Genomic DNA, 26,140 nt, shown 5'->3' on the forward strand with positions numbered 1-26,140 from the left:
ATAACAATTGAAATAGTAAACCAGTTGCATTTATCACTGACCATTTGCAGTAAGCGATTAGCATTAATTTGATTTCCTGCGAGTCAATTTCCTTGTGATATGGTAAATAAGCCATTACCTATTATTGACCTTTGCTTTGTTATAAAAGATGTAATATTTTTATAGAGGTACTTAAAAAGTTTTTCATAGAACAAAATAATATTTGGAATTAAATCATAACTGGTGGACATTATACTGTTGAAAATGTTAATGCTAAAGGAACATTAGCTAACTTTATTCCAAATATCTATTTAGAATTACAGTTGTGGTTAAATATATAGAACATTATAAAAGATAAGAAAACTATGTAAATGCAATAAGCCTATGTTTATGAAATACAGGACTGTATGCTTTAGATAATATATATCTATAAATATATATATATATATGACCTATTTTAACTATGATTTCCAATACCCTTCAGGCAAATATTAGCAACAAGTATCAGAGTTTCAAAAGGATAAGACCCTGCTTCCACTACAGCTTAAATATCTCAGCTGGCCAACTGAAACCAAGCAGTAAAGAAAATTACATCAACATTTCATCATGAAAGAAAAAAGTTTATTCATGTTTTTTTTTTGTTTTGTTTTTTTTGTTTAAACTACATATAACTACCACAAGGAAGACTTTTCAATCCAGGGTGTAATCCAGTTAGAAAGTAACACGAAACGCTTTAATACATTAGAATCACTGCCACAAATTATTTTCATGACTCAATCAGTTTCAGAATCGCATACAATACAAAAGAGAGAGAAAAAAGAGCCCCCGTCATACAGGGTGAAATATACAGTACTGAATACTGAAATCTGTATGCATTACAATTATTTTTTTGTTTTTATTTTTGTGTGGATAAGTAACAAGATGAACATTCAAAATGTTTCTCAGTATTTACAACAGTTTTACTGTCTTGGATTAAACTTAAGACCTTAATGTTTCCACCTTAGCTTAAAAGTTGATAATGCAACTTTTAAAAAAGATTTTGCTTTTGTTTTTAAAAAGATTACAATGTACATTACATTTTATGAAGGGGAAAAAAAAAAGTTAATTACAAGATGTGAAAGATAAGAGACAAACTACAGCGTGAATATTGTTCAGAGGTAGTAAGTGAGCACTCTAAGCTACAGAACATGTTGAAATTCTATTGGTTTGTATGAGTTCGCATGAGGTAATAAAGCTGTGTTTTGATTGGTGAGATGTATAAATACTCTTTTGCTACACTATATACAACACTCCTTAAAATGGTGGCTTTTTGTTGCCAAAGGAAGTAGCAAATCTCGACAAGTCTGTATGCAGCACCTACTGTAGCTCATACTGTAAAACCCAGATCTTGGTACTTTTTTGCAAAAATAAGCAGCACGTCATATCTTAATAACAATCTTCATCAGTTATTGAAAAGTAGAGTTGAGACTGGTATAGGTATGTAACAATATCAATCTACATATATATAGATAAGTAGATATATATGAGAGAGTGAGAGAGATACTTAAAGATATATTTATATACGTGCATATAAATATATCTATGTGTAGTGAAAGAGAAGGTGCTACCAGTTTGAAATAAAAATGTGTCAAAAATTATTAAATACATCCATTGCTTCATTGAAATTTTAATTTCAACTGCTAGAGATATGAAAATGAAGAAAAACAATCACTTTCTGTACTTTGCTTGTATGTGTGTTTAATATAATAGGCAAAAGTGTTAAATTTAGGAGGCTTGCTCAACTATTAGCATTAAGCCTCTCCTCCTGTACTTTTACCCTTAAGGCCAAGTATTACACCCTAAGAGTGTCATACTAAAACTGCTGACAGTAAATTATGCTAAAATTATTAGAGGGTTGTAAACATTGCTAAGTCTTAGCCTAATTGGATAAAGTGCTTTAAAATTGTCTTTTTTGACGTTATAAATATAAATGTTTATGGTGCTTTAAAAACAGATTTACCAAGATTTTTTCAGACAAGGTTTTACAGTAAAGCTGTAGGTGGTTGGCTACAAAAATTATTTTTCTTTTCTCCTATTGGTCTAACTGTGCCATTCAGGGCAAGTCAGCTGAGGGGAAAAGTGTTGCTAGCAGATTAATTAGAGGTATCAGAGTGCACACTTCCCGGTCCTTCTGTAGGGGAAGTCACAGAAGATGGAGTAGTTGCGTCTTGCCATCCTCCATTAGCCTGAAAAGGGAAACACAATAAAATTAATGTATTTATGCATATTAAGTACATGCTGCAATACAAAATAACCTGCAGAACTAAATGCTTAAGAGAGCGTGCGTGAGCAAAATGCTTTTCCTTAAACATTTTTCAATAGAAGGAATAAAATAAATTACAATCCAATATAATTAAGGTCATATAAATTATATAAATAAGTTATATAAATTTGTAAATTTAGCTTTCATCTGGGTACAAAAACACTCAAATATCCCATTGATGTTACTTGTTAGGAAATTAATTACATATAGCTAGATATCTGAATAAAGCAAAAGTGTATTAACCAGGCATGCATAAGAGGAATGTCAAATCAACACCTGCAAAGGAATGGCAAGTCATAAACAATTAAGAGAGAAAATATCTTATTGGTAGTGCAATGATGTATGGTACAATGTCAGCTAGAGGTAACTGTTACAAGTAAAATTACTGTTAAAATTGATTATATGAGTTTGTAGTTAAATTCCTCCAACCAATAGAGTATGAGATTTTGCCGGTTTATAATGGATAAATTTTGAACATAGATCATACAATGATTTTTTTTTAAGTTTGAGTTGACTTTGTCCTTTTGAATGTTAAAAGATCCATTAGTAGCTGAAATGCAGTCACTGGAATACACCTGTTGCTCACAATTCAAGCATGGTCATCACTGGCAGGTCTATGTTTGCTCTTAAGGTTTTAAATAATGTATGTTTTTCAATGCTAGCAACACTACATACAGCAGGATATGTGAGTACTCAAGAATATATTGTTATTTGATTCAAACATAAGGAAAGCAACAACCATTAATGAGGGTTCTCTTTTTAAAAAATATCAATATTTTCCCCTATACATTTGCAAGGTTATTTAAAAGTATGACAATTTTATGCCTGAACTACCTTTCTTCCTATGGTATGTCAATAGTATTAGAATCCAGATTTTGAATTATATACATTACAAAAACTCTTTCCCTTCTCCCACACACACACACATACTATTCCATCTTCTTTCCAATTATCCATAAATGTAGCTCTTCTTTTGTGATACTGCTACATGTCTCTTTGTGTTGCTGACCCTCCCTGCATTAAACCTGCATGAGCACCAACAGTACTCGGAAACAAATTTGCTTATGTCTTGGCCTGTGGAAGCAATTGCTGAAATCAATGTCTGATCAAATTTATGCTGTGGCAGACAGCTTGTCGCTACATATTTTTATGTCTGGCAAGAAAAGGGAGGCACAGGCCTCGTGAGTGGGGGAATGTTGAGTGGAAGTGACGAGCCAGCCCTTTCTGGCAATACTAAAGCGAGCTTGACTGACTTTCAGTGCTAGCGGCATAGGCTAGCCTTCACAGAAATCTTTCCAAAACAAAGTCCCATCGACCAATGAAAAGTTAGTGTGTGCTAATTTCTTTATGACATTGTCCAGTACTGAAACAATTTGACTGTATTTCCGGGATGTTAGCTATAGCAAACAGTTTCAATTGGTCAGCACAGGTTACAAGAAACCAATGAAAGGTCATTAAAGTAACATAATAAATGACAATGAAAAAAGGTCAATTGGGCCATCTAATCAGCTCGATTGTCTTCTTCACTAGTTTTCTACCATGATGGGTAGAAGAACATATAAATTCTCATACTTAAAACAATATCAGCTCTTCCCACTCCCATGCCTGTCTTTTAGATGACTTCTCAACCCTGTTCCTACCATTGCCCTCCTTATCTTTCTCAAGAATGTTTAAATTCCATTACAGTGCTGACCTTTACCACCTATACCAGGCTTTATTTATTTATTTAGATTTTTATATTCCACTTTTCACGCTTTGTCATCTTCCACTTTGAGTCTTACAAGACTCATACTTAATTTAAGACCCAGGACACTCTTATATTATAATAATTCATATAGCTACAAAAACTAGTGATCATAACATATGGCTTCCCTATGCTTGTTGATGTTAGGTTTGAAACTATAGCTGTTCATGCTGTTTAGCCCGGCTTTCTTGTAAACCTGATGCATCACTCTCTGCCCATTGGTTTATATTCTCTTCTCTTTGGCTCTCTAAAGTTTCATATGGTTGAGCAACCACTCAAGCCCCTTCCCTCATTTCTTCTACCTGTCATCTCCTACCTGCCCCTAATACAACACTGGGATTGTGTTGGGCATATTTTAATTTTTTCATGATTTTGTTTGCCACTATCTCTGTAAATAAGTACTTTCATACTTCTACCATGCTCTATTGATAAATGATTAAATTAGCATATGCTTCTTTATCTTGACAGGTAAAGCTCTGCTATTTTAAAGTGTTGCCTCATATAGCAGGAGCACCTGGAGTGTTTTCTCCCAGGCCTTCTGTTCTCTGAGCTACCTATCCAATGGGTCCTGAACATCTTCTCTTATCACCAGTTGCTGTTGTGAGGACAGATCTGTCCTCAAATATATTCCACTGCCTCTCCAGAGACTAGCCCTATCTAGCAAGGTTACTTGTACTGCCTATTACTACCAGGACCCTAGCTAGTTCAACAGCTCAGGAGGACTTATCTCTCTCTGATCCTATGTCCAAGCTCTTCTTTCCATACATCTTATGCATTCCTGGTTTCCAGTTTTGCTCCTCCTTGTTTCTGTCTGTTTCTCAGTTGCCCTTCATCACATTCTCCAGACTGCCTTCTCTGTACTTTTAACTATGACTATGCTTCTGCTTAGAAACTGACTTACTGGTTACATAAATAGACTCTGACCTGTATATTGACTCTCCTCTGTTTTAATCCAATGCCATACTTTTCACCCTCCCCCCCCCCCCCCCCCCCCATTCAGGGACGGAGCATATCACAGTCTTGACTATGGACTGATTTATTAAATAGAGCTGTGGTCATCTTCTATAATGAAAGTACTTCATGGATCAAAATGTGGAAACCCTTAAATAAAAACAATTGTTCCTTGTATCTAGAAAGGCATCACATTTTCCCAAGTTTATAGTATAACAAATTAAAATAAGGGATAGTAACTTTCAAATGGGCATGAAGGAGCACATGCACACGTGTGCATCTGTGTGCGGCCAGAGATGTGGCAATTATATAACATACGCTTAAACTTTATAAAATAGCCTAGGCGTGTGTATGTGCGCTCCTAATTTTGTAAGTGGGTGCACATAGCTGTGCAAAGTCAGGTTTGAGCTGCGCAGATGGAGGAATTTTATAACACTCGTGTATCCATTGCATGACCAGTTTCACCAGTTTGTCCACCAGTTCATCCAGTCTAGAGCTGGGATCTCCAAACCCCTCTGGTTCTTTAGCCTGCAATCCCCCTAGTTACTCCAGACCCCTTAAACCCCTCATGGATGCCTCTTCTTTTTTGAACTTACATCTCCTCCATAGCAGAAGTAAATTTACACAGTACTGGATCTGGGCATGCATCTAGGCATGTAGGTACCTGTGCGCACACCTCTTGGCCATGCCCTGGAACACTCCAATGCGAGATGTGTGTGCATCCCCTCACTTTATAAAATCGGGTGGATACGCGCATGTGCTAGATGTGCACCCATCTCCCAATTTTGGCATGCGCATCTCTTTTAAAATTCACCTCAAATTATAAATAGATAAAAATTCCTCTCAAAACGTCATGGCAGATGACTGGATGGGGTTGATCCAGAGGAAGGCTATTAAAATCATCAGTAGTCTATGTTCTAAAGCATATGGAGACAGATTTAAAGATCTAAACATATATACCCTAGAGGAAAGGCGGAAGAGGGGAGATATAATAGAGACATATAACTATCTCTTTGAAAGAGACCTGCACAGGAGGCAGGTCTCTTTCAAAGGATAGGAGGCTGTAGAACACAGGGGCATGGGATGAGGGCAAAAGGGGTAGGAGTAATCTAAGGAATTTCTTTACAGAGATGGTAGGCGATGCATGGAACAGCTTCCCTGTGGAGACAAGGACAATATCTGAATTCAAGAAAGCACAGAATAAATGCAGAGGATCTTTGAGGGAATGATAGGAATTATGAAGCTGAATAACTGGTGTGGATGGGTAGGCTAGACTGGATGGCCCGCGCCATTTTTAAAGATGGCACCGGCTGTCTATTACTCCTACCATGTGACAGGGGCCGGCCAATGGCACGGATACCCTGTCACATGGTAAGGGCAAAGAGCCATCGGCGCCATTTTTATTAGTGGCAGCCGACGGCCCGAGAGCGGGAGATCGCTCCCGGGACCCCCCTGGACCACCAGGTAATTTTAAAACATTGGGGGGGGGGGGTCGGGAGGGTGGGAGAAGTTAAGGGAGCTGTTTTAAAGGGTCAGGGTGGGTTTTTTGTTTATTGGCTCGGGCGCAGCCGATAACAAAAAAACCCGATCGGGCCGCATGAAAAAAAAATCACATCTCTACTTTTCAATGCTTCTTTAAAGATAGGAATAATTCCGGAGGACTGGAGACAGACAGATGTGGTTCCTATACACAAAAATGGAAGTAAGGAGAAGGCCAAGAACTACAAGCCGGTTGGTCTGATCTCCAGTTTCTGGAATCCAAAGGATTATAAGATCCAAGACAGCATAGATTTACCAGAGGTAGGTCTTGTCAGACAAATCTGATCAATTTCTTTGATTAGGTGATCAGAGACTGATCAAGGGAGCGCACTGCATGTAGCGTACCTGGATTTCAGTAAGGCCTTTGAAACAAATCTGCATAGATGACTTATAATTATTGCATGCCCTTGGTATGGCCCTAAAGTGAATGGTTTAGAAACTGGTTGAGTGGGAGATGACAAAGTAGAGGGGTAAATGGCATTTGCACTGAGGAGAGAGGCATTGCTAGTGGTGTGCTGCAGGGATCAGTCCTTGGGCCAGTTATTTTCAACAATTTTGTGAGTGATTGTGGAAGGATTATCAGGAAAGGTTTGTCTTTTTGCTGAAGATACCAAAATCTGCAACAGGATAGACAGCCAAGAAGGTATGGAAAACATGAGAAGGGATCTATTGAGGATCAAAAAATGGTCTATGATCTGGCAGCTAAGATTTAATGTTAAAAAATGCATTTAGGACAAAAAAAAACCTTAATAAAGAGATAGAGTATAATGGATGAAATTCTTCTAAGCACAAAAAAAGAGTGGGATCTGGGGTAATCAGATGTGATAATCTTAAGGGGGCTAAACAGGTGGATAAAGCAATGGGAAAAGCTAGAAAGATACTTTGCTGCAAAGGGAGAGGAACTGATGACAGAATAGAGGAGATTATACTGATTCTGTATTAAGACACTGATGAGATCTCATTTAGAATACTATACAGTTCTGGAAACTGCATCTTCAAAAGGATTTTAACTAGTTGGCATCAGTCCAGAGCGTGGCTACTAACATGATTAGTGGTCTTTGTTTTAAAGCATATGAGGACAGATTTAAAGATCTAAATATGTATATCCTAGAGAAAAGATGGGAGACATTAAAATATCTACAAGTTTTTCATGCACAAGAGGTGGGGCCCCTTTCAAAGGAAAAGAGGCTCTAGAATGAGTGGTCATAGGATGAGGACATTTTTATTTTATACAGAGAGGAACAACCTTCCCGCAGAGGTGGTAGAGACAAGAACAATATCTGAATTCAATAAAGCATGGGATAAACACACAGAATCTCTGAAAAAGTGGTAGGAATTGTAACGCTGAATAGTTGGTATGGATGGGCAGATTAGTCATTTTCTGCCATCATGTTTCAATATTGTAATCATTCAGGTTCCACCTGGTTGGCTGAGATAACTATGGACCTCATTTTCCACCCAGATCACACGCGATACCAAAATGGAGGCGGAGTTGGCCCCGGAAGAGGAGGAGTCGGGGCATCACCAGGGCCGACTCCGCGAAGACGCCGCGGACGACGAAAAGGTAAGGCCCTTTTTGCGTCCGAGTTCGCACCCAATAGCTACACCTTCTATGGTGGCGCTATTGGGTGCGAAACTGGCAGCGATCGCACCGCGACGGTGCGATCGCTGCCGGCTAGCGCAGGCCCGCCCCCCGTTTCGGCCCCCCGCCCCTCATTCCCTAAAGTATCGCAGGCCTGCGATACTTTAGAAAATGAGGCCCTATATTTCCTAAAATAGGTAAATAGCTACATTTAAAACAAAATGGGAAGGCTGTTAGTGATTTCTGATTGGCTGAGACCATCTATTTTATATATCTATTATTGTGGCTCAACCTGTCAGAGATAGCATTTATTCCTTCCTGTCTATGTAATCAGGAATGGGGAAATCATATTAAATTAAATGATCAGACAACAAAAATAGCCAAAATTTCATCACAGTGCTTCCAATTTTCACTCAGGAACTAACTACTCAGGAAAAACTTTAAAATACCTTTTGTTTCCATTTCTCTCAGATTCTTTAGTCATTTTCATTGTTCTTTAATTTTGTAGCAGGTTTGCATTTGGAAGTTCTTCAGATAGAGTCTGTTTAATTTAAAATTTTTAGTGGTATTTTGTATAGTATGAAGGCCCTGATTCACAGGGAGAATAACTTTCAAACTCCAAGTGGCCCCATATATGGGCATATACGGCTATGCACAGATCTACCCTAGTAATTTATAACCTGTGCATATCAAAGACGTGCGAGTTATAAAATACTCATAAATCTACCATGCAACATTCATGCGTAGGTATAGATACATGTGACTGTATAATTAAGTTAGCCGGATAAGCCTCAAAAAGTGCTAATTAGTGATTTTTGAGACTTATCCATTTAACTTATTTAGACCTAGATTCATCATTTTTTTCATGAGAAGAGAAGAGAAAGAGAGAGAGAGAGAGAGACAGACATTTTATAAAGCTCTCACATAAGTATACTATTTATACCACCATAAGAGGGGCAACTAGTAACTTGGGGTGAGGTTATGATGGTGGCTGAGGTTTTGAAGGGGAGTTCTACATGCACAGCAGAGGTATGAACAGCACAGTAGACATCAGTGAAGATTTTATGTAATTTGAAGTGTTAAAAGGTACACAAAGATAAGATTTGTACAATGTACTCTCGACCTAGCTTGAAGCACTCTCTACCTAGCTGCTATCAAGCTAGGTAGAGAGTACTATCACATGCAACATTAAGCACCCCTCATTTTCATAAACTCTGCCCAAACTCCTATCTTCTTTATTGCATGCGTTATGGCATTATTGCGGGCCCTAACGCCCATAATAACCCCATAACACAATTTGTTGAATGACCTTGTTAGCCAGCTAAGTAGCACTTTTTGAGATTTATCTGGCTACATAGTAGTGGCATTTAGCGGCTGCCAGTTAGCTAGATAAGTCTGAATTTATTTAGCTAAGTGGTGCTAAACTGCCTAATGTGTACATGATGCAAAAAATGTGCATTTTTTTTCTATTGTAAAATTATATATATGGATAATTTATGACAAACATTAAGTAGGACTTATCCACATAGGTCCCTATTTACAAGTGAAAGTTGGAAAATATTCTAACCTGCATGCATAAAGGAAATTAACTCATTTTTTGATTCCTCCACCAGTTCATTCATGCCATCTGCTGATCATCAAGACCCTTCTGGTTCTTCAGCCTACACTCTCCACCAGTTCACCCAGACCCCCCATCCAGCTAATATAAACAGATTTGATATCATTTAAGTAAGATAAATTAGCAGGTATAAAATTATGCAAGTTGCCAAATCTACAAGTCTCTTTTAAAATAGCAGTTTATGCACATATATGTTGGCCATGTTCTGGAACACACATAGACCTCTCCTTTTTTACATATGCACATTTGCAGGCAAATCCATATTTAAGCACCTATGGCCCAATTTTAAAGAGCCACACACATAAAATTTGGGAGTTATGCACATGCCCGGGCCTTGTGCGCGCCGCGCACATTTTACAACAGGCCCAGCCATACGTGTAACCCCCATTACGCACCGAAGTGCCAGGCCTGCTGAAAGGAGTGGCCTGGGAGGCACGAACTGGGCGAGGAGGGGTGGGGGATAGGCGGGACAGTGCCATTAGCTGCTGTCCTGGGGAAACGAGTGCCGGCAGCCAGCCAGTACATGGAAGATACTTCTGTTCCAGAGGAGCAATAAGTATTAAAACAAAATATTAGAGGCTAGGTTCAGATTAGGGGTCAGGGAGGAGAGGGGAAAAGGTAGGAAGGGAAGGGTTAGGGTTAGGAAAGTTCCCTCCCAGTCCGCTCCTTAATTGGAGTGGACTGGGAGGGAACTGGGGACCGGCCGATTGCGTCACCAATCGTAGGTTATAAAATTCCCTCCCTGTGTACACGAGTTGCGGGCCACCCATACATTTGCGCAGCCATCGGATTTTATAACACGCACATATTATATAATCGGTGCATCCATGTGCACGCACTGGGAACTATGGGCACATGGACGTGCGCATGCAGGTCTTAAAATTGACCCCATATTTTTGATGTTTATAAAACAGCATTTGCGCACATACATGCTATTTTCACGTGTATATACTACTTTTTACACACACGGGGCCGGATTTTAAAAGCTCTACACACGTAAATCCTGTGGATTTACACGCGTAGAGTGCCTTACGCACGCTGGGCCTATTTTATAAGTCCCAGGGCTTTACTAAAGGGGTGGGGGGTGGGGCAGGGCGGTCCTGGGGCGGGGCCAGAGGCCTCCAACACAGCAGCCATTTGCAGTTGTGTCGAAGGATTGTAGGTGAGATAAGAAATTGGGGGGGGGGGGGTTAGAGTAGGGCTGGGGGGGAAGGGGTGGGAAGGTTAGTTAAGGGGGAAGGGAAGTTCTCTCGCAGGCTGCTCCTATTTTGGAGCGGCCTGGGAGGGAACGGGGGAAGGCAGTGCGGCTCGGCGCACACAAGGTGGACAATTGTGCATTCCCTTGCGCGTGCCGCCCCCCCCGATTTTATAACATGCGCGCATCTGTGCGTGCATGTTATAAAATTGGGCGTATATTGTACGCGCCGGGTAGCGCGCACACATGTACGCCCACGCACAGGTCTTAAAATCTACCCCACAATCTTTTGAAAATTCACAGCTAACCTTTTTTTCCATACAACTGCAGAATGGGAGAAAGACCTTAGTGATTCAAATCCCATGTCCTCTTTAACACAACAGTACCAGCATCATCTTTCAGGTAACACAGTAATTATATTTCAGTGATCGGGAGATATTAGTGTTTAAAAATTCTGCAAGTTCTTCAACTCATTTTCAGCACTATAAATCTAAGAAAATTAGGAAACTACTTTTGCTATTCATCATCAGAACCACATGCAGCAGACTGGCTTAATTGCGATGCTGTGCACTGTCACGCAGGAGATCAGACTTTGACTCCTGCACTGGCCAAAATGAGCTGGGGATGCCACAGAGGCTGTGTTCACAGCCCCTGCAGAGAGGATTTTCCAGTGGCCAGATTCAGTGCTAGGCTCCAGAATGAGCTATGATCCGTGGTCTCTGGTCTAGGACCATTGTTAACATAGCTGGACCTGATGGAAGTGGAGGAAAAGAACAATTATAAAATGGGGACACCCGCCCCCCCGCCATGTAGTTGCAAATGAAAGGTTAAAGCACTAGAGGCCAGTAAGACGCCAGTTCTAATTGAACTGGAAGATGAAAAAGAGCAAGAGGAAACTGCAGGGCCCCACCTCAGCCCCGCCCCCCCTCCCCCCTGCCAGTAGAAAACTAAATGCATACAGCATGCATAGCTAACAATACAAGATTTCTAAAATACAGGCAGAAGGACAAGAATAAAAAGTACACAGATTTTCTTCTCAAAAGAGAAAAACTAAAAAAAATGAAACATATTGGAAGAAAGAAGAAAGGAGATAGTGCTTAGCTGAAGGTAATATTTTGAGCTAACTAGTACTATTAGTTGTGGTCATGGCATCTAGCAAGTGTTTTCTTTTCTTTTTAAATGTTTTTATTAAGTTCTTCATAACATACAAATTAAATGAAAATAACAATTAAAGAATTACAGTTAAAATAATATTAATTTAAAATATATGAAAAATATCAATATCTATAATTTTTCTTAACTCCCCAACTACTTTCCCCCTTTTTTTTTTTATAATAAAGAGTTGGTTTTAAACGAGTAATATGAATACATTTTTATTGTACAAATCACTCTCCTTTAAATATATTCAAGTATTTTTGTCATTAGAAAGACATTATTCATGGATTTACAATAATGAAATATTTGTGGGAAAACTAAACCCAGCGAATTGTCACACACAAAATATTTCAAAACTTGCAGGTATTGAAAAAGGTAAGAGATGGCTTCTGATGTTTATTCCCCCGTTTATCTCCTGCTACTTGATACGATTGCCTGACTTCCAATGGGGGGGGGGGGGGGCTTGTAAGCCTAATTTTCTCATTCAGATATGTGATTGAAAACCTCCATTAACTATCTTTTTTTATTTAAATTAATAAGTGTATTACATTTAATTTTTAGTGCATTAAATTCAAGAAACTATATTTCCACCCAGAGTTCATCTTCATCTAATATTATCTAATGTAATGTATTTTTTTGCAAGAACAAAATGTCCTGAAACTAAGATTCAAAACAATTAATTACAGAATTGAAATAATACTAAATTGTGTAGTTGTACAGTTATGGATAACGTTTACCGGCATTCCCTACTATACATAATTTTCTATGGAGCCACATCCTGTCATGTGATTATGTCAGTGGTAAATATATATTAACAATGAAGTTTAGAGTGGAAAAATATTGACGTGAACAAATGCAGTAGTGGTCAAAGGAGAACTACGGCCAGAAGCCAACTGAGGGAAATATGGCCTTTGAAAATTTCCATTTTGTCCTTAGAGGGCCAGTGTTTTGTAAATATATAGAAATGAAAGTGCTAGCTTGAGATATGCTGGAAAAAAGAAATCTGATATAGAACATGGTAAATGATCGCAGAAAAAGATCAACACTGCCCAGTTTTTTCTGCTCACCCTGCTAAGACTTAGAGATGCGCAGAACAAAAAATGTTAATTTCGAGGGAGAAGGGTGGGTTTATTTAATGGGGGATTTTTTCAGTTCAGTTTAATTCTTGAACCAAAAAAACCCCAAAACACATTAAAATACAAAAAAAGTCCCAAAGCAAAAAGGGTTTCTCCAAGGTCCTGCAATCCCCCTCCTGCTTCCCTAAGACAGATAGGCCTAAGCCTAACTGTCTGGGCTGAGCAAAGCCCAGAAGGGGGTCTCCTTGAACTTCTCCTACCACCCCTTGGGAACATTTTTCAGGGCCGAAAATCTGACCAATGGCACTAGTAGCCTCACTCAACCAATTCAACCTGCTTGGAGCAGGCATTAATAGCTGAGTGCATTGAAAAGAAGTACAGAAAAGCATTGCTCCTGCCCTTTTCATCCTGCAGACCCCATGAAAGTTGGTAAGTGAAAGCTGGAAAGATTTCCGGCCCCGAAAAATGTTCCCAAGGGGTGGTAGGAGAAGTTCAAGGAGACCCCCTTCTGGGCTTTGCTCAGCCCAGATAGGCTTAGGCCTACGCCTAGGCCCTATGCCTGTCTTAGGGAAGCAGGAGGTGGATTGGAGGACCTTGGAGAAGCCCTTTTTGCTTTGGGGCCTTTGTTTGTATTTTAATGTGTTTTGGGGTTTTTTTGGTTCAAGAACTAAACTGAATTGAAAAAAAACCCCATTAAATAAACCCACCCTTCTCCCTCGAAATTAACATTTTTTGTGCTGCGCATCTCTAAGTCTTAGCAGGGTGAGCAGAAAAAACTGGGCAGTGTTGATCTTTTTCTGCAGTCATTAACCATTTTTCGGGGCTGATCCTGAAGGGATTGGCTGCCAGTATTCAAAATGGCGCCGATCGCCTTTGCCCTCACTATGTCACAGGGGCCGACCGTCAGTCCCTGTGACATAGTGAGGGCAAAGGCGATCGGCGCCATTTTGAGTACTGGCATCCGACGGCCGGAGTGCAGGGGGTCGCTCCTGGACCCCTGCTGGACTTTTGGCAAGTCTTGTGGGGGTCAGGAGGCCCCCCCAAGATGGCCAAAAGTCCCTGGGGGTCCAACGGGGGTCCCGGAGCGATCTCCTGCCCTCGGGCCATCGGCTGCCAGTAATCAAAATGGCGCCGATAGCCTTTGCCCATACTATGTCACAGGGGCTACCGGTGCTATTGGTCAGCCCCTGTCACATGGTAGGAGCACAAGATGGTGCCGATGGCCATGTGACAGGGGCTGACCAATGGCACCGGTAGTCCCTGTGACATAGTAGGTCAAAGGCTATCGGTGCCATGATGAAAACGGCCCCGAGGGTGTGAGAGTGCAGGGGATGGCTCCTGGTCCTCCCGCTGGACCACCAGGGAGTTTTGGTAAGTCTTGGGGGGGTCAGGAGGGTGGGGGCTGTAGTTAATTTTAATTTTAGTAGCTGGGACACGAATACAAATCGCCATAACGCATCGGGGCGCCATACGGCCGAATGCAACGTATCTGCTCCCCGACGAATCCGAATCCCGAATGCAACGTATGGCATCCCTCTGCACATCCTTAATTTGATGATAAATGTGTGTGTGTATGAGTATATATATATATATAATCACATTGGTGAGCTATAACCTTTGAGGTAGATTTTTAAAACGTTGCTCACTCAAAAATGGCTACATATGTGTGTATGTGGGCCGCGAGGGAGCAATGCAAATTTTAAGAAGCTAGGAAGGGTACACATACACGTGCATTTAGATTAAGGAGGCGGAAAAGGGCATTCCAGGGCAGGGCCAAGGATGACACATATAACCACAAATTTTGCAAAGACAACACACATATGTTGCCTGTATACCTTTGCTACTGCTCTCATGGGGTGCAGGAGCATGGGAGGGAGAGAGAGAGAAATCTGAAGTGGATTTTCAGATCTATTTTGAATTTTTCTTTAAAATAAAAAAATGATTTGAGGATAAATTTTAAAAGAAGCACATGTGTGTCCATAAACAGGCGTATTGCAGCGCGAGCAAAAATACACCTCACTTTATAAAGTACACATGTAGCATTTAAAATACTGTTGCCACATGGACTTCTACAGCCTTTACATACATCTTGCATTCTGAGAGAGAGAGAGAGACTCTGTATTGGGTAAATCTGATAATCTATATATAGGTAGCACTCTAGAGGAGCACTTTGAATCGGGGTGGGTTTTTGGGAGCTGGGTTGGGGTTAGGGGGGTGTTGTTACAGACACATTCAGAGGTATTCATAGTAAAAGTGACATCAGTAAAGAATTGTAGTCCTTACAAGTGATGAAAAGGAGTAGATCTGTACAATGCAGCTAGCACTGCAGTATACAAATCAACTTCTTGTGTTAGACTTTTCATCACTTATAAGGACTACAATTCTTTACTGATATCAATTTTACTATGAATACCTCTGAATGTGTCTGTAACGACACCCCCCGCCATAATCCCAACCCACCTCCCGAAAACCACTCTGATTCAAAGTGCCCATCTAGAGTGGTACCTACATATAGGGCCGGATTTTAATAGATATACGCTGGCATAGATTTGTGCGAGCAACCCGGCGTGCACAAATTTATGCGCGATTTTATAACATGCATGCGCAGCCGCATGCATGTTATAAAATCTGGGGCCGGCGCGCGCAAGGGGGAGCACACTTGTGCACCTTGCATGCGCCGAGCCCTAGGGAAGCCCCAATGGCTTTCCACATTCCCTCCGAGACTGCTCCAAAATCGGAGGGAATGGGGTCCTCGGAGGGACCTTTCCTTCCGCTCCCCTCCACCTTCCTCTCCCTTCCCCTATCTAACCCGCCCCCAGCCCTACCTAAATCCCCCCTACTTTTATTTTTTTATTTACGCCTGCCTCTGGGCAAGTGTAGGTTGCGCGATCCTCCGGCACGGCCGCTGTGCTGGAGGCCGTGGTTCCGCCCCTGCCCCGCCCCCGGACCGGCCCGCCCACTCCCCGTCCCTTTTTTCAAGCCCCGGGACATACGTGCGTCCCAGGGCTTGTGCGCGTTGCCGGGCCTATGCAAAATAGGCTCGGCGCGCGCAGGAGCGGGTTTAAAAGGGTTACGCGCGTAACCCTTTTAAAATCCGCCTCATAGAGTATCAGGCTGACCCTAACAGAAGTGCGCTCTCTCAGAATGCAAATCATGAGTTATAAACATAGATGTGTGAACTTCTTCATTTCTTTATTATATGCTTTAAGTGACTGGAGTTTCTTCAAAACAGGTTTATTGAACAATTCAACAAACCCGGAAAAATGGTATTCAGTCAAATTGCTTGTCAGAACTTTTTTTATTTTTAAGAAAAATTCAAAGTGGATTTGAAAATCCACTTCAGATTTCATGGAATCTGCCTTTAGATTTTTTTTTAATCCTCCTGCTGGATTTCAGTGATCAATGAAATTTCCATGAAACTGTAACCAGAATTCAAATTCAAATTGCACATTTTGAGAAAAGAATAACTATTACTCACAGTAGGACAGGATAGAAGTTACTGACTTTGTTCTAGATTCATCATAATGCTATAAATATAGCGGAAATAGTGCCCGTGATTAAATAAAAAAAAGGGGGTGTGGGTTAGGTTAATTTCCCTGCTCTTGGGGATGGGGAGAGAAAGAGAGAGCTTCTGTAGAGAGCACTTTTAACTCGGGGTAAGGTTTGGGGGGGGGGGGCAGTTTTGCATACACACAGTGGCACAAACATCTCTTTTACCTTTCATCGCTCTAAATGACAGTGATGTCAACTTTGCCATTTGTACCTCTGCCTATGTATGTAAAACTGCCCTCCCCCCACAAAACTCACCCTGAGTTAAAAGTGCCCCCTCAGAGGTATAAATAGTAAATTTACATATTAGTCTCTACAGAGTCTCTCTCTCTCTCTCTTTCCCCTCCAACCCAGCCTTAGGGCCTTAACACTAGCATTAAGGCCCTAACAAAAATGATAAATGACCCTGTTAGTTTGTCCTTCATCAGTAAAACAGAAATATACTTAGAAGTTGGTGTTTTTCTTAAATGTTATGGGGCAGAGTTTCAAAGGGATACGTGCGTAACCCCCGAAAAGTTGCCCCTTCCACCCCCTGTGTGCGCCGAGTCTATGTTGCATAGGCTCGGCGGCACGCACAAGCCCCGGGACGCGTGTAAGTCCCGAGGTTTTCCTGGGGGGGGTGTCAGGGGCATGTCGCGGCTGGCGCATCATCGGGGGGCTTTCCAGGGGCGTGGCTGCGGGCGTGGTTCCGACCCAGGGGTGTTCCGGGGGCGTGGATGCGGCCCCCGGACCGGAACATGGCGCGCTGGCGTGCGCAAGTTACGCCTGCCTTGAGAAATATATATTTCATTTTAAAATCTGATATTATATAAGCTATATAAATATACATTATTTTAGCTTTCAAAATAATACTGAATTCCAGACATTGTAAAGTCTTAGCAGCTATGGATACAGAATTTCTGATATAAAGGAATGATGTTCTAAATAGGGAGATATGTAAACTACCTTTTTTTTTTATGGATATGAAAATGTATTTGGAGAAAGGAAAACTCTTTTACAGATAAGAGTCTAACGACATCTTATCTGAAGGAAACATCATTCCATTTTTTTTATCAAAATTTATAAATAACAAATGTACAATATTTTTACTTTGCCTGGCAGCTGGAGGAAAGGTTGTCAGCAAGCATTCTCTTTTTTTTTCAAATAAATTAATCCTTACTCTGGTGGTTTGAGATTATGCAGTGTATTATAAAACAGCGCCTTATCAAGTCTCATCAGTGAAGATGGAATTCATGTCTGCAAAATGCTGCAGGCAATCACAGTTTCATATTTTATCATGTTGATAAGGATATCGCAAATTCTCTGAAGCATTTCAAAACACTTAAATGAAAAAGGAGAAATGCAACTAAAAGCCTTTTTATATGGCTTGTTGTGGGTTATTATGAGTTATTTATAAATCCAAAAAGAGAGGTTTGACATTTGAAATGTAAAAGATTTGAGTATTTAATGGCTTTTTGCCTTGTTACAATTGAACATCTTCAATCACTTGAAAAATCAGTAATACTGACTGTCATACCATGTGCAAACCTGTAAGAGTTTAAAGTTCCCTGTTTCCTTCTAACAAAACTAGTTTAAATTTTCATTTTCCCAGCACATGCTGTTTTGTTTTTCCAGAGTTCATCCCAACTCTGATCATAGGTTGTATCTACAATGGCTTTGAACAAGGAGGAAGTAGAATAGATGATGTGAATGACGCTGAAGAAAGACTGGGTAATGAGGTTGCAGTGTCATTTCAAAAAGTCTGTCGGATCTATTCTGCAAGGGCTATTCTTGAAAGCCCATAGCAAAACGATTATTGAATCATACCCTTTCAGAGTACGGAAAGCCTAATAAAAACCTACCTATTCTGTTTTGTGTACTATTTCAGAAACACAGTCATCATTAAGCATGTAAGTGATAATCTGAATTTTAAGCTATGGCCAAAGTTCTTTAAGTAGTTTCCCAATATTATTTTCCTTTCCTTATAGTAACTATTTTGTAAAAAAAAAAAAAAAAAAAAAAATACCATCAATGATATCATATTCAAGACAATGGACTGGTGCATTTTGAGTCTATCTAGAATGCTATCACACTCTCTATAGACATGTAATGTCAATTGTGACATACTTGCCAGCCTGACTGCTGTAGGGAAACTGGCTTCATGAAATGAAATAAAACTAGCCAAATATCAAATATCTAATCAGTATCAACTTAACATTTTAATCTTAAATTGTGTGACTTTTTATAAGCCTTTAAGAAGCTGTGCTGCAATTCTTTAAACCCCTAGGTGCCATAGATTACCAAACATAACCAAAATCGATTGGTTCAAGTTGTTTGTGATGTCATTTAAAACATCATGGTCAAAATGGGCCAAAGAGATCCAGTGGTGCTTTCTCGCTATATAAATATATGGAGAAACAGAAAGAGGTAGATCATATAGAATTATCTGATATCTCAAAATAATTAGTGATTAACCAAGTGCATCTTTCAGAATGTCATAGCATCTAATTAAGCTTCCTGAAACCTTTGCTGAAATTTTAGAATTCTAAGAAAAACTTTAAGTATGGCATTTCTTGTGCACTTGACATTTGCTTTACCAGTTTATTATCAAACAGTGCCAAATTCTTTTTATCCCTTGATAAGAAAAAGGTCTTTCTTGACCTAGAAATTAAAAACAAAAAAGCTAGATGACCTTAGAAAAGCAGCTAAAAGTACGGGCATGTGAAATACCACTTAGTCCAAATCCCAGGCTCTATTACTGTGACCTTAAAAATAAAAACCCAGTGACTTTTGGAGTCTGCTGCAGAATTATTTCCTTTTAACATAACAGAAATTCCAATATTATATATTCCTTAGAGGCTTAGGCAATATGACGGTTATTTTGTAACTCTGTATTGGTGTAAAGTACCCACTGATTTTATATCAATTTTCAAATGGAAAGTATGCATGTACTTGCCCTTTGAAAACTATCCCACCAAAGCTATCCACACACAATTACATCTGCTAATTTGTGTGCAGATCTTTTTTTTTTGGAAAAGATTATGCATGCTAATTCCAAACCCCATCAACAAGACCTTCTCTTCAAACTGTGGGTAAAAGTATGCACATTTAGGAGGTAAGTTTCAAAGGAGTTACATGCTATCGTAGCAATTTTCAAAAGCATTTACATGTGTAAATTTAACTTATATACATATAACCTATGGACAATTCAATGGCATACATTGTAACAATTTTCAAAAGCCCACTTACAGGGGTAAAGTGTATTACATGTGGAAAACCCAGTTTTCTGCATGCAAATTCTTTTGAAAATTACTCCCAAAGATCCTATTTTTACATGCGTATCAGGAAGGCAATTTTATAAATGCCCATTTCTACCAGCAAATCACTTTTTTACTTGTGAATATGTCTTTGAAAATCCCCTCTATGGCCTGAATTTTCAAAGTTATTTATGCACATAAACATGTTTTATGTGCATACATCAGTTTTCCCAACCTTTCCATACCTAAGACACACTTGTATTAACAAAAATGTTGAGAGGCACATCAGCCTTCGTGCAGCCTTGCAGTGCAAGACAAGAAGAGGATTCATATGACCAAAAAAAGAGCTAGGAAAGCATTAAAAACCCCAACAGTCTGTTCCAAATTTTAAAATAAAAAGCAAGAAGGGGCACAGAAGCACATGAACCTGTCACAACAGACCAGCTCCCTCTAGGTACAAGTGCAGGAAAAAGAAGAAGGGAGAAGTCAGTGTGGTGCGGGCAGCCAGCTCAGTTATCTTGGCTGTTGCTTGTAGGGATGTGAATCGTTTTAGGACGATTAAAATTATCGTCCGATAATTTTAATATCGTCTTAAACCGTTATGGAACACAATACAATAGAGATTCTAACGATTTATCGTTATAAATCGTTAGAATCGTGAGCCGGCACACTAAAACCCCCTAAAACCCACCCCCGACCCTTTAAATTAAATCCCCCACCCTCCCGAACCCCCCCCAAATGACTTAAATAACCTGCGGGTCCAGCGGCGGTCCGGAACGGCAGCGGTCCGGAACGGGCTCCTGCTCCTGAATCTTGTTGTCTTCAGCCGGCGCCATTTTCCAAAATGGCGCCGAAAAATGGCGGCGGCCATAGACGAACACGATTGGACGGCAGGAGGTCCTTCCGGACCCCCGCTGGACTTTTGGCAAGTCTCGTGGGGGTCAGGAGGCCCCCCACAAGCTGGCCAAAAGTTCCTGGAGGTGCAGCGGGGGTCAGGGAGCGATTTCCCGCCGCGAATCGTTTTCATACGGAAAATGGCGCTGGCAGGAGATCGACTGCAGGAGGTCGTTCAGCGAGGGTTCCGGCGCCTCGCTGAACAACCTCCTGCAGTCAATCTCCTGCCGGCGCCATTTTCCGTACGAAAACGATTCGCGGCGGGAAATCGCTCCCTGACCCCCGCTGGACCTCCAGGAACTTTTGGCGAGCTTGTGGGGGGCCTCCTGACCCCCACGAGACTTGCCAAAAGTCCAGCGGGGGTCCGGAAGGACCTCCTGCCGTCCAATCGTGTTCGTCTATGGCCGCCGCCATTTTTCGGCGCCATTTTGGAAAATGGCGCCGGCTGAAGACAACAAGATTCAGGAGCAGGAGCCCGTTCCGGACCGCTGCCGTTCCGGACCGCCGCTGGACCCGCAGGTTATTTAAGTCATTTGGGGGGGGTTCGGGAGGGTGGGGGATTTAATTTAAAGGGTCGGGGGTGGGTTTTAGGGGGTTTTAATGTGCCGTTTTTGCGATTTTTTGATTTTTCGATTTTTCACGATTTTTCACGATATTTTACCCCCCCAAACGGCAACAATACGATTCCCTCCCCCTCCCAGCCGAAATCGATCGTTAAGACGATCGAGGACACGATTCACATCCCTAGTTGCTTGTGACTGCCAGAGTTCCTCCACAGTGACTGCTCCCAACACTCACAGTGACTCACATCCAATGCTTAGCTAACACTCTCCCCATCTCACTCAGCCAAGGGATAAGACAGAGATTGGAAGGACTCCGAAAAAAGGCCCTGCACATTTAAGAGCCACCACTGGTGTCCCTTTTAGCTAGGAGGCACTGAGAGCAGAGACTAGGTGCTGTTTCTGGATCTGAGAATCAGACAGTGGTGACTTTTGAGTGGCACACCTGATCAGTTTTAGGGAACACTGGAATAAATGGGTTTTATGCCCAGGGCTCAATGAGCAAAAAGGTATGTACATAACTCAATTTTTTGAATACTTTTACATTCACTGCAAATGGATATCCCACGGGAAGGGGTGGGAGAAGACAGAGGTGGGGCTTATACACATACTTTTATATTTTAAAAAGTATAGGGTGAATTTTAAAGCCCTAAGTGCGACAAATCCGGGAGATAAGCGAGTGACGGGGCCACGCGGATTTTAAGAAGCCCACAGCCACGGGCATATCTCTCAGTACGCGCATTTAAGAGGATTTCGCAAAAAGGGGAGGGCTGGGGCGAGGGCAGGGTGGAGCATGGGCAGGTCGGGGGAGCTCCATTAAGTCCAAGTCAAGCACAAGCTCCCGCCAGTATCCGACAACCACATTAGTTGCCGCTGCTATGGACTGCAAGTAGTAAAATAAAAAATCTAGGGAAGTTAGAGGGGTTTTAGGGGTCAGGGCTAGTAGGGTAAAAGGAAGGCAGGTTAGGTAGGGAGTTTAGGAAGTCCGCTCCTTTACTGGGGCAAAGTGGAAGGGAACAGAGAAGTAGGCCCTAATGTGTCTCTGCGCGCATGTACTAAAATCCCCCTGCTTACGTGCACGAGACGTCATTCGCACGCACATGCGTGTGTCAATATAAAATCATGCATGCATTTGCATGCGGGTAGTGGATTTTATAACATGCGCGCATAGATGCGCGCATGATTTAAAATCAGGACGTCCATGTGCGCATGCCGGCAAATGTGCACACAAGTGCGCCTGTGCGCAACTCTAAAAATCTACTTTTAGGCCCAATTTTAAAAGGGCCGTGTGCATAAAAACTGGGGATTACATGTGTGACCAGGCCTTGCGCGCACCGCGCATATTGTAGAACAGGCCCGGCCATGCGCATAACCCCGTTATGCGCAGAAGTGCCAGGCCCTGCAAAAGGTGTGGGTCGGGAGCGTGATCTGCGTGGGGAGGGGAGGGGCGGGCTGGGACAGCACCATTAGCAGCTGTCCCAGGGAGACGCGTGCCAGCAGATGGCCGGCACACAGAGTTTATTTCAGCTCCCAAGGAGCAGTAAGTAAGAAAATAAAAAAAAAAAAAAGGGGGGATAGATAGGGTTAGTTTAGGGGTCGGGGAGGAGAGTAGAAAAGGGAAGAAGGGTAGGTAGGGCTAAAGGACAGTTCCCTAATTGAAGCGGACTGGGAGGGAAACGGTCAAAGGCCCGATCGCGTCGCTGTGAGTACTTTTGAAAATTCCCCGCCCCACGGACGTGAGTCACAGGCCGCCTGCACATGCGCGCGCGGATGTTAAAATCCGGCGTTCATGTGCGCGTGGACATAGCATTTTATAAGGAAGTGGAAGCACGTAATGAGAAACTGGAAAAACAGCCCTGATGCAGCATATGCGAAACGTTGGCAACATTGGTGTTTCAAAGGAATTTTTGTAACAGCGTCACGGTGGCATAGTGATCTCATAAAGAAAAAGACAAAAGAATGAGACGCATTGAGATAAGTAACCACTGTTACAACCGATTAATAGTTTGTTCTGCCGGGCAATTCTTCAGCTTAATGACAGCTAGAGTAAAAATTGAAAATTTGAAAGATATTAAAATGAAGGATCATAAGTGAATAACGGACTTTTAGTTTAAAAAAATAAAAAAAATAGGTTTTTGACCAGTGACTCTACCAACTGGATTGAATTCAGTATAAATTGTTTTCAACCAGTACTGAGGTCTTTTCCTCTCTAGATTAAAATATTGAAAAAAATTAAAAACAGTAAAAATAAGGAATGCACTGAAAATTATGAAACGAGCAGAAGCAATATAAGTGTATACACATTAACTATTTCTTTGCAATCAATTCAGCTATATAGCCAGATAAATTTATCCAGCAAACAAAGGTGAATTTTAAAAGCTCAACGTATGCCGAAATTAAGGGATTCGCAAATATGTTGGATTGGCATTCACTGAGTGGATTTTAAAAGCCAGCTGGATAGGCGTGTACTAGCCGCTGGATGCAGAAACAAAAAGTTTTTTAAAAAAGGGGCAGTACATGGGCGTTCCAGTATTTAACCATGAAATTTGCATGTGATTACTTATGCGCACTGGTGCGTGCCAGGCTCCCCTGCCTCATAACATTACTTCTGCTATGGATGACTTGTAAGTAGTAAAACAAAAAAATATAGGCAGATCAACAGGATTTTAAAGGTCAGAGCTAAAAGGGAGGAAGGGAGTCAATGAAACTGGTGGTGGTGTGGGGGGGGGGGGGGGGGGGGGGTTTGGAAGTCCTGTTCCATAACTGGGCAAACTGGGAATGATCTGGGAAAATGGCCAATGGCATTGGCATGCATGTGTGGGACCGAGCAGTGATTCCCACATGCCTGGAGAAATAATGCAGTCTGACTCCAGTCTTTCTTAAAACATACTCTTTAATCACAGCTTCATTCATATAGACCAGTGGTTCTCAATCTTTTTCCCATCGTGACACACCTGACAGGCCAAGCTCACATGTGTGACACACTGCTCATTACAATTCATGGCGGAAATAAAAAGTAAAGGTCCGGTAATTATTTTTATTGTTTAAAATGACACAAGGAAAAGATACATATTCTGTCTGAACAGAAATTACATAAATAGTAAACATTCCACACCAAAACAGCACGAATTTCCAACACTTAACAGTAACCACCTTACCTAAGAAAAGGCAACACTGAAAATATTACACCAGGCCTTAAGACACCAATACACCTCCTATTAGGAAAACGGACCAAGCCAGGCAGCTATAGAGCCCTACACAGAATCTACACGCCAGAAAAAAACCTCACCTGAATCACATGTGCTGACCCTCACCTAACAAAGAATAAAGAGACCAAAATGCATAACTTGAAGCATGCAGACAGAAACTGAATTGGAAACTGCAAGAAGCCAGAGTCTCTGTATACAGTGTAATAAAGGAAAAAAGAAACATCACCCATCCTTATAAAACAAATCAAGAAATATAAAATCAGTAGCAGTAAAACCATTCCAACAAAAAGAACAGATTATTATTTCAAAACACTGATGAGTGGAATATCCAATAATTAAAAACTCATAAAAAATTTCTAGATTCCAATAAAATATTTCAAAATAGCAGACACAAAGACCCAGTAATGAAAAATAAGGATACAAAAATTTTTTTCCTCTGCATACCTGGGAACATTTGATATCCAGGTCTCCTGAGATTGTTCTGAATTAGCAGGAGGAGGGGTGGTTTGCTTGCAACTTTCTCCTCTCTCTCAGTCACATACCAGCGCTCTCTCTCACACTGGCTCTCAATGACACACCTATACACACATGCTCTCAGTCATTCACATATACACATGTTTTTTCTCTCTCACTTATATAGGCTCTTAATTACACATTTACACACATGCTATCTTTTCACACTTACACACACAGGCTTTCAATCACACCCATACATGCTGTCTTTTTCTCTCACACACAGACTCTCATTCACATGCTTACAAACATGCTCTCTCTCTTTCTCTCATTTACACACAGGCTCTCAATCACATACTCACATGCTCCCTCACCTAAACCAGCTCTCAATCACACACAGACACACATGGTCTCTCTTTCTCTCACTTTCACACAGGCTCTCAATCACATACTCACATGCTCCCTCACCTAAATCAGCTCTCAATCACACACAGACACACATGCTCTCTCTCTTATACACACAGGCTCTTAATCATACATACACATGAGCTCTCTCACACACAAAGGATCTCAATCATACACACATACTCTTTCACACAAACAGGTTTTCAATCACAAACTTACACATACAGGTTCCCAATCGTAAACTTACATTCATGCTCTCTCTCTCACAGGCAGGCTCTCAATCACAGACATACTCTCTTTCACATATACAGGCTCTCAATCATTCACATACATGCTATCTCACTCACACACACAGGATCTCAAACACACATGCTTGCTTGTTCATTCACTCTTTCTCCCTCCCTCCCTCCCTGGAACTAGCGGCGGCAGCAGCCTCCTCCCAACCCTAACCTCCTTCATTTTCAGCCCTCGCGGAGAAAGGAATCCCATGGGCCGCGGGGGGTGACGTTCTTCTTCATTTTTCTCTGAGTTGTGCTGCTCATTCCTCAGGCCGTGCCTCTCTTCTGTTCTTCGGGCTGATGCTGACCACACTCGCATGGTCTCTTCTTCCCGCGCACGCACCCGCTTCTCACTTCCTCTTCCGGGCTGCGGGGGGGGGGGGCGGGAAGAAGAGACCCTGCTGGTGCCCTGACA

General features: G+C 41.4%; 1 protein-coding gene across 4 annotated transcripts in view; it reads right to left on the reverse strand.

Annotated features, from left to right (window-relative positions):
* Positions 1-585: 585 nt before the first annotated feature.
* PBX3 (PBX homeobox 3) overlaps positions 586-26,140 on the reverse strand; it is a 551,690-nt gene continuing 526,135 nt past the window's right edge. For all 4 annotated transcript variants that reach the window (XM_029613935.1, XM_029613931.1, XM_029613932.1 and 1 more), the window contains one exon: positions 586-2,204. Coding sequence is in view for 2 of the 4 variants with exons in the window: in XM_029613931.1 (XP_029469791.1) it covers positions 2,112-2,204 (93 nt within the window). In the remaining 2 variants the exon portion in view is untranslated. The remainder of the gene's footprint in view (positions 2,205-26,140) is intronic.

This window comes from Rhinatrema bivittatum, chromosome 8 (assembly GCF_901001135.1).
Source record: "Rhinatrema bivittatum chromosome 8, aRhiBiv1.1, whole genome shotgun sequence".
NCBI lineage: Eukaryota > Metazoa > Chordata > Amphibia > Gymnophiona > Rhinatrematidae > Rhinatrema > Rhinatrema bivittatum.